This window comes from Myotis brandtii, unplaced genomic scaffold (genome assembly GCF_000412655.1).
Source record: "Myotis brandtii unplaced genomic scaffold, ASM41265v1 scaffold268, whole genome shotgun sequence".
NCBI classification, from domain to species: Eukaryota; Metazoa; Chordata; class Mammalia; order Chiroptera; family Vespertilionidae; genus Myotis; species Myotis brandtii.
In genome coordinates this window covers 2,671,990-2,687,584 of record NW_005360187.1, presented here as the reverse complement: position 1 = coordinate 2,687,584, position 15,595 = coordinate 2,671,990, and the positions used below count along the sequence as shown (strand labels likewise).

Sequence of the window (15,595 nt, the reverse complement as noted above, 5' to 3'; positions counted from 1 at the left end):
TCACTCAAAACAAATTGTAAACTATTCTTCACTGATGGAACATTCATCTTTCTCTCACCTCATTTTTGTTTTGTTTTTATGTAGGCCCTCAGTCATATTAGGAGTAACCAACCCCTTTTTTGCAAAAACACTTCAGCACTGGCCACACATTATTCGAATAGGAGACCTTAAGCCAGCAGGTAAAGTATAAACTTGATGTTCTGCTTTTTAGTGTATAATGTCGCTGAGCAGGTTTATTTCTTCCCCTTTGTTTTTACTTTTTGGTTACTTTTTAATTATGTTGATGGCAGTCTTCTTTGAGGCAACCTGAATAAGGGCCTTTGGAGAAGAGCATAACTTCTCACTAAAATATGCAGGTATAACCCATCATTCCTCCTACCAAAAAACATACTTAGTGTTATAAACATGGAATGAATTATAGCTAAATGAAACCTCAAAGACGAGCTACTTTTTGTAAATAGCCCAATTAAAAAGGGATTTCCAACACTTGACTAAGAATTATACATTTCTGTGATGCTGGTATTGATTAAAGAAGTAATCAAAAGGTGTGCTTTCCTTAAGAAATAAGATATATATACCTTGCTCATGGTGGCTTTTTTTTTAAATAAGATAACAAATCCACTTTTACTTGTTTCTTTTTTTTAAATTGTTTTATTGCTTAAAGTATTACAAAGGCTATTACATATGTGTCCTTTTTTTTCCCCCCCGCCCTTGACAATCCCCTGGCCTCCCCTACCTACTTGTTTCTTTTCAATAAATTTAAATCCTCTAGGAGTACAGCATTACATAGATTCTGTGTCTAGTGGCCTTAGCAAGAAGATTGCTTCCAAATTTGGCACGAACCATGCCACTATTTCCATAAGCCCGAGTTACCTTTCCCCAGATTACTCAGTTTGCCACCAGGAGTCACTATGTTGTTCTTGGTTTTGTGCATGTAAAAACATATCTCTTGCCTAAATAGAATTCAGTTTCATTTTGAGCATAAAACCTTTAATTTTAAGAAAACAGTATGCTCTCTCTGGTTCCAGAGAGCCTGCTTATATCCAGCAGTAATGGCCTTGGACCACAGCCTTCCAGACATACTTGTCGTTTTAGAAGTCCGGTTCCCAGCAGGTCTCCGCCAGCTCCAAGATGGTGGAAGGAGCCAGGGTAGCTGTTTTAAAGGTGTTTTTAAGTGAATACATGAATTCTGAGGTTGGAAGTTTTATAACTTTAGATAACTCAATGGTACCTCTGACATTCCTCATTGGACATTCCTGAATTTTTCATTTTGTTATGATATCTTGCCAGCTAATATTCTTACTGATCTGAGAAATCTCTTCAGGCAGGTGAAGTTGCCAATTTAAAAGACCTAGGACTAAGTCGGGGGGGGGGGGGGGGGGGGGGGGGAAGGAAAGTCTAGAGAAAGGAAAAGAGAAAGAAAGCCTGTTCTGTTTCATATGCATATGACACTTAAGTGTTTATCTTGAGGTATTTTTTTGCCAGTTAAAAGGGTGCTTTAGATTGTAGCTTCTCTAGACCTCAAAACTAGAACCCCTCTGCATATGCTGCAGGAGTAGTTTGTTCACAGCAGCCCTCCCTGCTCAGGAGTCCTGTTCACCTGTGAATCAGACCTGGGGTTGTGGCATACGCTATCACCACCTGGTGGCAGTGTAAGTTCCTGCAATGCAAAAGCAGAGGTGTGTGTGTTGGGGTGGGGAGTGGGGGAACCTTTAAATACTTTGCATTCTAATTTAGGAGTTATTTTAATTTCATTTACTCTTAAAGGGTATCTTATGTGTATTTGGCACATAAATAATAAAGGTACAATCAGTGCAAAAAATAAAGTGAATTTTCAATATTATGTACTTCATACAAATATTTTCAATTACAAGTTGAATGACAAAAAGGGAACATTTTAAGTAATGATAAATATTAATGAAAGATCAAGTACCTATTATATGTAATTTACACAAATTGTTTCTGTAATGCTGTAATAATCCAGTATTGTTTTTAGCCAGTTTTAAAGTACCAGTAATAAACTCTTGAATATGTATATTTTGTTGTTATTAAATCTTACCTGAGGATATTTTTTCCATTGATTTTTTTTTTAGAGAGAGTAGAAGGGAGGGGGAGAGACAAAGAGAGAAATATCTATGTGAGAGAGACACATCAATTGGTTGCCTTCTGCACATGCCCCAACAGGTGCCAGGGGTCGAGCCTGCAACTGAAGTATGTGCTCTTGACTAGAATTGAACCCATGACCCTGCCGTCCATGGGCTGACAGTCTAGCCACTGAGCCAAACCAGCGAGGGCAAACTTTTGAATATTAATTGATGTTAGGAAGAATATATTAGCTACAATATCCCTGACTAAGAATAGTCAGCAGATTATTAATCTTATAAAATTTCAGTTTTGTGATGTGAAATTTGAATAATTCTAAGAATCTTTCTAATGTATCTTTCAGGTGAAATTCCTAAGCAAGTTAAAGTGAAAAAATTGAAGAACCTAAAGACTCTGGATTCTAAACCTGGTATTAACTTTTATTAATTTAAAAATATATGCATATTGGGCACTTGTTAAAAAATAAAAACTTACTGCTTACCTTGTTTTCTTTACTTCTTAGGAGTTTATACTTCTTATAAGCCATATCTAAATAGAGATGAAGAGATCATAAAGCAATTACAGAAGGTAATTATTTGCTCATATTACTAAATTTCCTTATTCAGTTATGCAATATATAACTAGGCAATGTGTGCTTTATGTATAATAATGTGAAATGAGCTCTCTCTTTTGAACCAATGCGTCCTAAAAATCAGGAGACTAAAGTAGCAGCAATTAATGGGCTTAAAATAGGGAGGTGCAGCTACAAACTAGTGCCAGATACTTGGAAGTTATAGTGAAAAAGTGGATTGTGCCATGAGGTAGCTTAGCATCTAATGCACTATAGTTAGCCTTTTTTGGAAAATGTAAATAATATTGATACAGCAATTATGAAATAAATACAGTCTTTGTTGTGAACTGATATTTTTAAGTATGGGGTGAATAGTTCATGTTTTTTTCTAAGGATTTTTTTCACAGTATATTGTATAATGAATTTCAGATTAAATTACTTCAAGATGAAGTTATAGGGTTTGTTATATATATACACTAGAGGCCCAGTGCACGAATTCGTGCATGGTTGGGGTCCAGCCAGCCTGCCCCAATGGAGTCCCATTGGGCTGGGCTGGAGGGGGGTGGGGGAGCTACAGTTAGTTGGCTAGCCAGCCCCGCCCCTGATTGGGGTAAGGGGGGCTGATTGGGGGTGGGGCCAACCAGGGAGAGGGGTCGCAGGCAGTTGGCCGGCCGGCCCTGCCCCTAATTGGGGTGTTGGGAGCCAGGCTGACCAGGAGAGGGGTGATCAGAGTCCAGATCAGGCCAGTTGGCTGCCATAGTGTGCGTCGTAGCCACCGGTTGTTTTGGTTGTTCCAGTTGCCGGGCTTTTATATATATAGATACCATATATATGTATATTTTTTCATGCATCAGTTGAACTCTATATCCATTATTTTATATTCTCTGATACCAAACTATAGGTTCTTACTGTTTTCTCTTTTAAGGGTGTACAACAGAAACGTCCTTCTGAGGCTCAGAGTGTTATTCTGCGACGTTATTTCTTGGAGCTGACACAAAGCTTCATCATTCCATTAGTAAGTTAATAAATACATTTGCTTAATTTAATGATTTGTTGAAGGGGATATAAATGATTTTCCCATCCACCAAAACCTTATCTTAAGGTTTGTGCTTTGTCTGCTCATGTGTTTAATGATTAAAAATAGAGCCCTTGGTGGAAGGGAGCTATGGGGGGAAAAAGAGGGACATCTGTAATAATCTCAACAATAAAGATTATTTTTTAAAAAATAGAGCCCTTTAGGTGGAAAATGATTCTCCAAGTAAATAACATCCACAGAAAAGCTACTTATATCTGACAAAATAGATTTCAAGATAACGAGAGACAAAGATGGACACTTTATAATGATAAAGGAGACTCTACATCAAGAAAACATAATATATTCCCCCAACCAGGGAGCACCAAAATATTTAAAACAACTCCTCACAGAACTAAAGGACGAAACAGATCAAAACACAGTCATTGTTCAGATCAACCAAACAGAAAATCAATAAAGAAATATCAGCCTTAAATAAAACACTAGACCAAATGGACATATTGACATTTACAGAACCTTTCATCCCAGAATATCAGACTCTACATTCTTCTCCAGTGTACATGAACCATTCTCAAGGATAGACCATATGTTGGGTCACAAAACTAGCATCAACAAATTTAAGGAGATTGAAATTATATCAAGCATATTCTTTGACCATGATGTCTTGAAATTAGAAATAAACTGCAAAAAGGAAGTAAAGAAACCTACAAATTCGTGGAGATTAAATAACATACTACTAAAAAATGACTGTGTCAAAGAAGAAAGAAAAGAGATCAAAAGATATATAGAGACAAATGAGAATTACATTACAACATATCAAAACTTCTGGGATAAAGCGAAAGCAGTAATAAGAGGGAAGTTTATATTGTTATAGGCATTTCTCAATAAACAAGAGAAATCTTAAACAACCTAACATTACATCTTAAAGAACTAGAAAAAGAAGAACAAAGCAACCCAAAGTCAGCAGAAGAAAGGAAATAAAAATTAGAACAGAATTGAGTGAAATAAAGAACAAAGATTATACAAAAAATTAGTAAAATAAAGAGCTGGTTCTTTGAAAAGATTAATAAAATTGACAGTCCCCTGGCTAGACTCACTAAGGAAAAAAAGAAAAAGACCAATATAAACAAAATGAGAAATGAGAGAGAAGAAGTCACTACAGACATCATAGATATACTAGTACAAAGGATCATACTAGAATATTGTGAAAGAGTATATGCCACCAAATTCAATAACCTAAGAGAAATGGATATGTTCCTAGAATTATATAACCTTCCTAGATTAAATCATGAAGAATTGGAAAATCTAAATAGACCAATCAGTAGTGAGGAAATTGAAACAACCATCAAAAACCTCCCCAAAAATAAAAGTCCACAACCAGATGGCTTCACCAGTGAATTCTACCGAATGTTCAAAGAAGATTTAAAAGCTATCCTTCTAAAACTCTTCTAAAAAACGGAAGAAGCAATATTTCCTAACACATTTTGTGAGACCACTATGACCCTGGTACCAAAACCTGACAAAGATAACACAAAAAAAGAAAAATACAGACCAATATCTCTGATGAACACAGATGCAACAATCCTAAACAAAATACTAGCAAATGGAATACAACAGTACATCCAAAAAATATTATATCACCATCAAGTGGGGTTCATTCCAGGGGCACAAGGATGGTTCAGCATAATGCAAATTTATCAATGTAATACACCATATTAACAAAAGGAAGAATAAAGATCATATGATCTTATCAGTAGATGCAGAAAAAGCATTTGATGAGATACAACATCCATTTATGATTAAAATACGCAAAATAGGAATAGAAGGAAAGTACCTCAACATGATAAAGACCATGTATTATAAACCCTCAGTTAATAGCACACTCAATGCTTTCCTCTAAGAACAGGGATAAGACAAGGATGTCCACTTTTACCACTCTTATTCAACATAGTGCTGGAAATCATAGCCAGAGCAGTAAGGCAAACTGTCAAACTGTCACTCTTTGCAGACAACACGATTCTGTATATAGAAAACCCTAAAGACTCCACCAAAAAACTATTCAAAACGATAAATAGTCAAGTTGTAGGATACAAAATCAATGTGCAAAAATCCATTGCCTTTCTGTATACTAACAACAAAACATCAGAAAAAGAAATGAAGAAAAAAAAACTCCTTTTGCAATTGCAACCAAAAGAATAAAATACTTAGGAATAAACTTAACAAAGAATGTGAAAGACCTATATACTGAAAATTACAAAGCCTTATTAAAAGAGGATGAAAAAGACACAACAAAATGGAAAAATATTTCGTGTTCATGGATTGGAAGAAGAATCATAGTTAAAATGGCCATATTACCCAAAGCTATATACAGATTTAATGCAATCCCCATCAAAATCCCAATGTCAATTTTTAAAGAAATAAAACAAGAGATCATCAGATTTGTATGAAACCACAAAAGACCCTGAATAGCCAAAGCAATCCTGAGAAAAAACAACAAAGCTAGAGGTATCATGCTACCTGACTTCAGATTATACTACAGAGCTACAATAATCAAAACAGCATGGTATTGGCAGAGAAATAGACACACAGATCAATGGAACAGAATAGGAAGTCCAGCTATAAAACCACAGGTATATGGACAGATAATTTTTTACAAAGGAGCCAAAAACACACAATGGAGTAAAGATAGGCTCTTCAATAAATGGTGCTGGGACAACTGGAAAGCCACATGCAAACGAATGAAACTGGATTATAGTTTGTCCCCATGTACAAAAATTAACTTAAAATGGATCAAATAACTAAATATAAGACCCAAAACAGTAAGTTACATAAAAGAAAACATAAGTACCAAATTTATGGACCTTGGTCATAGAGAACATTTTATGAATTTGACCCCAAAGGCAAGGGAAGTAAAGGCAAAATAAATGAATGGAACTATATCAAACTAAAAAGCTTCTGCACAGCAAAAGAAACTGACAAAAAAAACAAAGAAGCAGCCAACCAGATGGGAGATGATATTTGCAAACAATAGCTCCGACAAAGGTTTACTAGTGATTTCCAAAATATATAAAGAACTCATAAAACTCAACATCAAACAACCCAATCAAAAAGTAGGCAGAGGACCTGAAAACACACCTCTCCCAAGACGACGTATGAGCAGCCAATAGATATATGAAAAGCTGTTCAACCTCACTGGCAATTAGGGAAATGCAAATCAAAACTACAATGAGATACCACCTCACAGCTATTAGAGGGGCCAGTATCAACAAGTCAAGCAATAACAAGTATTGGAGAGGTTGTGGGAAAAAGGGAACCCTCATTCACTGCTGGTGGGAATGTAGACTGGCACAACCACTATAGAAAGCCGTCTGACAATTCCTCAAAAAATTGAGAAGAGAGCTACCATATGACCCAGCAATCCCTCTCCTGGGTTTCCCTCCCAAAAACCTCAATATCATGTATTTTCAAAGATATATGCACCCTTATATTCATTCCAGCATTATTCACGGTGGCCAAGACATGAAAACAACCAAAGTGCCCTGCGATAGAGGACTGGATAAAGAAGATTTGGTACATATACACAATGAAATACTACTCAGCCATAAGAAGGGGTGAAATAGTGCCATTTGCAACAACATGGATGGACCTTGAGAACATTATGCTAAATGAAATAAGTCAGAAAAAGCTAAGAACCTGGGAGGAATGGGACAAAGGGGGTGGGAGGAATGGGAAATACCTGTAATACTATCAACAATTTAAAAAAAAGAAAAGAAAAAGGTAAGAACCATGTGATTTCACTCATATGTGGGATATAAAACTGAAACTTGTGAACATAAACAGCAGCATGGTGGTTGCCAGAGGGAAGGGGGTGGGGGGAGAAAGAGGTCCTAATATATGGTGATGAGAAAATTTGACTTGGGTGGTGGGTACACAGTGTAATATACATATCTTGTAACACAGAAACCCACACCTGAAACCTATATGTTCATGTTGACCAATGTCACCCCAATAAATTTAATAATAAAAAACAAAGAGACCTTTAGCCCAGCCAGTGTTGTTCAGTGGTTGAGCATCAACCTGTGAACCAAGAAGTCACTGATTCAGGGCACATGCCCAGGTTACAGCCTTGATCCCTGGTAGGGGGCATGCGGGAGGTAGCCAATTGATGTTTCTCTCTCTCTCTCTATTCCTCTCCCTTCCTCTCTCTCTAAAATCAATAAAAAACATATTTAAAAAATTGAACCCTTTTACAAAAAACCTGGATTCTCTATTCTTGTTATAACTGTGTAACTTTGGGAAATCACTTTCTTTTTTTTACCCTCAATTATTTTATTTGTAATTCCACTTGGGCAGGTCTTTTGAAGCCGTAGATTCCCAATAATACCTGCCACATAGGAGGGTTGCAAGGATGGAAAGAGATTATACATTTAAAATGTTGAGTGTATTTTTCAGAACATAGTTATTGAATAAGATTAATTATTATCATTAAAAGTGTAGTCCTGACCTGGGCAAGTAGGGTAGCTGAGTTTATTAGACCATCATCCCAATATACCAAGAGTATGGGTTCGATCCCCATTCAGGGCACATATAAGAAGCAACCAGTAAATGCATAAATAAGTGTAACAACAAATCAATGTTTCCCTTTCCCTCTCTTTTCTCTTCCTCTTCCTCTCTCTAAATCTATCAATAAAAAATGTTTTTTAAAAAAGTGTAGTTCCTTGGATTATCTAAAATTTACATTTTTATTGAAAGCCTGACTTCTTAATTCATTCTGAACCTTACCACTATGGGGAATGATGGTGTTGTTAATAGCCATTGAAAGACTATATGATGAAAAACTTGGAAACGCATTTCTTTTAAGTTGATCTATTTAATAAACGTTTTTGAAGACTCTCTGGAAAAACTAACTTGATTGACATTTTTTTTCTTGGTTTTAGGAAAGATATGTGGCAAGCTTAATGCCTTTGCAGAAAAGTATTTCTCCATGGAAGGTATAAATATATTAAATTAAATTCCTATTTGAGTTCTCTCACTGTAATTAATTTCTTTGAACACATGCATTTCTAATTTTTAAATATAGTATGTCCTTTTTTTATAGAGTCCACCCCAATTAAGACAATTCCTTCCAGAAGAATTTATGAAAACACTTGAGAAAACAGGACCTCAGTTGACCTCTAGAATAAAAGGCGATTGGATTGGACTTTACCGGTTAGCTTTCTTTCTTTTTTACCCATCTGTACAGCTTTGTTTTTGAGAAGAAAAAAAAAGCTGGACTTGAACTTATATTCTTTCATTCAAAATTGCATTGTTTCACATGGTTCTTCCAGCTATAGGTAGGAAAGGTATTGAGGAGAGGAAGTAAGTCATAATCAAACTTTGCTGTTTTAAAATTGATTTTTATAGGCATTTTCTAAAATCCCCAAATTTTGATGGTTGGTTCAAGACCCGGCGGAAGGAAATGACCCAGAAATTGGAGGCACTCCATCTAGAAGCTCTTTGTAAAGAGGTTAGAGAACTGCATGTTTGTGTGATCTTAACATTTATTGGGGAAAAAAGATAAAAGTTATCCGTAGAGGCTGGAAGGATAAAACTAGTAATAGCTAACTCTTCTAGATCATGTGCTATATGCAAAGGACTGTGTAAGGTGCTCTATGTGGAAAATCTCTTTTAATTTTACAAGAGTTCATTGAAGTAGGTGTGTTATGATCTGCATTATGGGACACCTGAGGATTGTAAGTTAAGTGACTTGCTTCAGATCACATTACTGCTAAGTAGGGGAGCTAGCAGGGAGCCAGAGCCCACTTGCTTTGGCTCATAAGAGCTGACTATACATCTCTTCCCTGCTCTGCATTCAGTGATCTTAGGTTAGTAGTTTAAAATCGGCTACAGTGGGAGTATTACACCACAGAAATTGGCAAATGCTACAAACCAGAGACTTTTTCTGGTTGTTAAATATTTTCCAGCATACCACTGGATGGAGTCAGAATTCATATTCAAATAGTCTAACTCATATTTTTTCCAGCATGCCTTATTAACCTCTTGGAGTTACTATTAATAATTTTTCCCTGTATTTGGACTGACGTTTTTATATTCTACAATATGTTACCAGACTATTTTAAGTTAAGTGAAAATACAAAGGATAGTCTCATTTTCATTTGTATTTAGTTTGAGGTGGGCTAGCCTCAGTGTTAACTTTCTAATCATAAACTCACAGTGATTGTGATTTTAAGAGAAGGAGTACGATGAAGACAACCACAAATAAGTCCAGTAAGAGCTTATTTGAAGATGCAAAGTTTACATCCAGTATTATATTCATGTTCACAGTTATCTTCATTTGTTAGCCAATGTTCCTTATAAATTAAAATACTCACTACTTAGTGGGGGTAGGTAGTACTGATTGTACTTTGAATTGCAATTTTGTTTTTTCGTGATTGATCTAAAAGGGCTACCTTAGAAAGAAGGTTCTTATATTTTCTTTTACTGACAAATATTCAATAATTGTTCTGGCTAATGTTGAAAATTATCTAATTAACGTTGTTAGAATATCATGTACAGAATTATTTTTGTGCTGTCATGCTGTATCTTGGTTAAATACCCTGTTCTCCTTTTTGTTTTTGTCCTTCTCAGGAGTTTTATCTTTTGAAATAGAGCAATTTGAAAATGATTTTGAGCACTTAACTGATTTGGGATTTGTTTGTTCTAGGACTTACTTCTCTGGACCCAGAAACACACAGAAGTAGAAACAGTAGACCTTGTATTGAAGCTAAAAAGTAAGCTGGTATGTAGCCAAAACAGCCAAAGATCTGTGAAGATATTTTCTTCACATTTGAGGTGACAGTCCATGATGCATCACAGATGTAACCTTTTTATTTATTTTTAATTTTTAATTAATTTATTTATTTACTTTAGAGAAACATAGACTTCTTGTCCCACTTATTTATGCTTTCATTGGTTGATTCTTTTAAATTTCCCCCCCATATGTTTTTACTAGTGACCCGTTGCGCGAAATCGCGTGAGACCTGGGACCCGCCCCCCCCACGCCATGGGACCGCCCTGAGTCCCAGAGTCCCGCCCCACGTGGCCGGCGTGCCACGGGATGGCCCTGAGTCCTGGAGTGCCGCCCTGATGCCCTGCCTCCGGGCCCCACACAGTGGCTGTCGGGCCCCGCCCCTGTGGTGCGCATGCGGGGCCGCGGAAACCCTGGCAGAAGCCGTGCGAAGTGGACTCTGGGACCCCTGCGCCCCCGCAGGGCTGCAGGAACCCCAGTGGAAGCTGCGCAGAGCAGCCACCACCCCTGTCCCCACTGTGCACGCTGCCTTCTTGTGATGGTGTTATGGTGTGAGGGTCAGTTTGCATATTGCCTCTTTATTATATAGGATTGATTTCAGAAAGAGGAAGGAAGAGGGAGAGAGAGAGATAGAAACATCAATGATGAGAGAGAATCATCCATTAGTTGTCTCCTGCACACCCCCTACTGGGAATCGAGCCCACAACCTGGGTATGTGCCCTGACCCAGAATCGAACTGTGACATCCTGGTTTATGACTAGACACTCAGCCACTGAGCCACACCAGCCATGCGATTGGTGATTCTTGAATGTGCCCTGATCGGAAATCAAACCTGCAACCTTTATGTATCAGGATGATGCTCTAACCAACTGAGCTGCCTGGCCAGAGCACAGACATAATCTTTTTAAATGAGAGGACTTGAGATTGATAGTAGACCTGACTGAAAATACTTTGTCTCTCAAGCAGATCATAATGATACCCTTCTGCCTGAGATGGTTCTCTCTCATCTTTGATGTTTCTCTCTCTCTCTCCCTTCCTCTCTCTGAAACCAATAAAAACATATGGGGAAAAAAATGAAAAGAATCAACCAAGGAAAGCATAAATAAGTGGAACAATAAATCGCTATTTCTCTAAAGTAAATAAATAAATTTAAAATAAAAAATAAAAAGGTTACATCTGTGACACATCATGGACTGTCACCTATATTTTAAAAGTATTTACATGGAGTCTAATGTGCTCTACAAAAGCATTGTCACTTATATTTAATACCACATGATATGCATTAAGTATTATCAAATTACATGGGAGTTTTTTATTAAGCTCAAACAATATATTGCTTAAATGGCACGTTCTTTGCTTTTTTTTTACAGTTTCTGTAAATTCTGATTGAAGTGTACAAATCATTAGACCATTAAAATGTTTATTTAGAAAATATAATGTATTAATACAGACTCAGAGGATAACTTAAATGCTTCCAAATGTTTCTTGTATAGTTGCAGGCTGATCGAGAGCATTTACCTGTGAAACCTGAAACTATGGAAAAGTTACGGGGACACATAGACGCAATTATCTTAGCATTGCCAGAGGACCTACAAAGCATCCTGCTCAAAACGAGCATGACATGATATTTGCCAGGATTTTCCAGCCAGAAAGGACTGTGTGTGCATCATGAAGCATTACTGACATTTCAACTGGACGCACAAAGGAGATCTCCTGGAGTGGAAAATAGCCGTAAATGCTAGCTACAGGGTAGAAAGACTATACTGACTTTTTTAGTGCATTATTTTAAAAAATGGATATCTGTGATGGTTCCACTTTAATACTGAAACACCGAAAGGCATTTCTATATTTTTAATCATGTTCTAAAGTGCTCTTATGAGAGACCTGTGGGACCATCAGTATAAGTGATTCTAAACTGCAGTGCTGGCATTGCAGATATTTTTTTTAAATTGGTGCTGTTTTGCCCAATCATGTTAAAACTCAGGGGGATATAAAAATAACATTCACACTGGTTACCTTCTTAAGAAGAAGGAAAGGACTGAACTGTCTGACTGTAGTTAGAAGTAACTAATGCTTTTGTAGTGCCTTCCGTTGTCCTACATGTTTCACAAAACCCGGCTGCTAGTCTTGAAGCTTTTTCTTAACTTAATTATGATATGTAATTATATAAGACATACTTTTGCATAATAATTGCTTAAAAACATGTTTCTTGCCTCCCATCATGTTTAGTAGTGGCATGGTATCCTTCCTCTTCCCCCCACCCCCCATTGTCATGTAGGTATCGTTTCATTACTTTCTATATGTTTTCCAACTTAATTTTATTAGTTTCTCCAAAAGCAAGAAGGCATTTAATATTAATTATGGAAGAGTTAATTTCCTCTTATCCTTTACTAATTGGTTTCTGTTTAAGTTAATTAGCTTGGGTGTTTTTCAAAGACATTCTAATAATAAACCTCATAATCAGCTGTTTTTTAAACTGAGCTTATTTTAAAGGCATTCAAAAACCTTTTATGTAGTAGTTAATTGAGTGACTATAAGATTGATTTTTCAGCATTATTTGTTTGTTAGGGTTTTTCCCCCTTGAATTTATATTTCTCAGAACACTTTCTCTATTGTGTCTCACATGGGAACTTTTGCCTGAATCACTGTTATAGCTATTTTGTTGTTGTTTGTTTCTGTTCTGTTTTGTTTATACTACCTTGCCAAAAATAGAAGATCATGGTTTGGTTTACTCTACCAAATTTGTTTGGTTTGTGTTTGAATAGGAGTGTTCTGCAAAAGCCACTATTTTAAGGCACACATAACATAGCACATATGTAAATAGCTGCATCTTGAATTACCTTCTAAGTATCCAAACTGTGTTTGTAGAAGAAATGGCTTCAGAAGCTATCCTTTTCTGTTACTATAACTATTCAGTGCACTCCCCATCCAAGAAAGGCTCTTTGTGTTTGTAACTGTGGTCTTATACAGTCTCTTGAAGCATACCTCAAAGTCATAGAGAGAATATAGCATTTGAAATCATTTGCCTCAGATCATGTGAGTTATTTTGTGAAACAACAGTTATCCTTATGGAAAAGGCAACTACTTTTAAATTTCATATCTTTCTGGGAAACCTTATTTAGGTATAAATGGTCATCTTATTTTTCAAAAAGTGTATTTTAATAATTTCACAATTTATATGCAGTTTGTGACTAGAATTTGAAAGTTGTTAGTGTCATATCAAGGATCTTTTAAATTATACCACTACAGATGTATCATTTCAAGTTTAATTTGCATAGCTAAAGAGTATCAAAGGCTGCCAGTTAGCATAATAATTATCTTTATATTTACTGTATTTAACTAAAACCAAACAAATGTTGAAAATCCTATGATACTTAACCTGGTTTATCTATTAATTTCAAATTACTTGTAAAAAACAATTTAAAATTACATTGGGAACCTGAGAAAGACTGACTGGTAATTTCATTGTTTGTGTGGTTTTCAGAGTTGCCCCCCCTCCCCCCCCCCCCGTTTTTTTTTTTTTTTGTTTTGTTTTGTTTTTTAGGAGACACTGTTAAGATCTAAAATCTGCCATTTAATGTTTATCTCCACCAGCATCAGAAGAAATCACTGCTTCAGGGTGTTAAGTAATGCCTAGTGCCTTCTGTTTTCAGTGATAAAGATGTTTTGTGAAGGCATTTATGGTCATTACTGAAAACTGAATTAAAGGCCTTTGATTTTAAAACACTTGAATATCTTGTGTTATTTCTGAGTAAGGTTGGAATGCTTGAAAAAATGCACTGTAAATGAAATGTGTATTATGTGATTCCTTTTACTTTCTAAAGTACTTGTTTAAATTCAAATGAAAACCTTCTTTTTGTTCACTTCACTATGAACAGGTGAATAGTCCAGTTTAATAACAGACAGATCAACTAAGTGATCTCATAGTCTTCTTATCAATGTATTGATTATGAAATGTCCTGATGAAAAACTTTTAGCTTAATAATCTAGGTATTGTTAGATTGTCCTTTGTTTGCCACCTTTTCTTTTCTAACTTTAAATCTCAAATTACTTTTATTTCTTCCTTTCTAAAAGTTGCAAGTACATGATACTGTTCTTTGGATTTTAATTTATTTATTAATAATAAAATATATTGTCATGGCCGATGTGGCTCAGCAGCTGAGTGTTGACCCAGGAACCAGGAGGTTGCCAGTTTAATTCCCAGTGGGGGCACATGCCCAGGTTGCGAGCTCGATCCCCAGTGGGGGTTTTGCAGGAGATTGCCAAATGATGATGCTCCTCTTTCTTCAAAGTTTCTATGTCTCTATCCTTCTCCCTTCCTCTCTCTCTCAAAATCAATAAAAACATATTTAAAAATGATAAAATATATTGGATATCACTCCTTTTTAAGTTACTGGGTAATATCCTTCAAAGGATACTATAAAATGTTTTAGTATATTTAGAAGAGATGTCATTAAAATATTGTCCTTTAGTTTTCTCTTGCTCATACCAATTCATTTGTTTTTATACACCAAAATTTTACTAACTTGCAGATATTAGTCCTCTAAAAACAGATAGTTGAGGAAGACAGAAAGCTTCTCTAAGTATGGATAACTGTTATTTAAATAACAAAATATATTAACTCAATAATGACTAAATTTTGAGTAATTTGATAATGCTTCATATATCTAAGATATAATATTTATATGCCATTTACAACTTGGTTGAATTGTGGTATTTATTATACAAATAGAAATTAGCATTTGTTAATAAAACAACATCTAGAAAAATTTTCTAATTACACTTTCCTGTTTGTTTGAAATAGCTAAAGCTATTTGATACAAGATACAGAATCATGATTCCTAAAATTTTCTTAAGAAATATTTTTATTGATTGCAGAGAGGAAGGGAGAGGGAGAGAGATAAAGAGACATCAGTGATGAGAGAGAATCATTGATCGGTTGCCTCCTGCACGCCCACACTGGGGATCAATCAAGCCTGCAACCTGGGTATGTTCCCTTACCAGGAATCGAACCGTGACCTCCTGGTTCATAGGTGGACGTTCAACCGCTGAGCCATGCTGCCTGGGCATGATTCCTAAAATTTAACCAATTTTAGAAAAGCAAGTTTTAACTCAATGATTG

The 15,595-nt window shown here is 36.0% G+C and overlaps 1 protein-coding gene across 1 annotated transcript in view; it reads left to right on the top strand.

Annotated features, from left to right (window-relative positions):
* Positions 1-14,205, top strand: part of DENND6A (DENN/MADD domain containing 6A) — a 41,267-nt gene extending 27,062 nt beyond the window's left edge. Inside the window, exons 13-21 of the mRNA XM_005868435.2 lie at positions 85-179; positions 2,447-2,512; positions 2,606-2,670; positions 3,579-3,668; positions 8,624-8,677; positions 8,785-8,894; positions 9,090-9,192; positions 10,390-10,464; positions 11,967-14,205. Of these exons, the coding sequence (XP_005868497.1) occupies positions 85-179; positions 2,447-2,512; positions 2,606-2,670; positions 3,579-3,668; positions 8,624-8,677; positions 8,785-8,894; positions 9,090-9,192; positions 10,390-10,464; positions 11,967-12,098 (790 nt within the window). The 3' untranslated portion in view covers positions 12,099-14,205. The remainder of the gene's footprint in view (positions 1-84; positions 180-2,446; positions 2,513-2,605; positions 2,671-3,578; positions 3,669-8,623; positions 8,678-8,784; positions 8,895-9,089; positions 9,193-10,389; positions 10,465-11,966) is intronic.
* Positions 14,206-15,595: the final 1,390 nt, after the last annotated feature.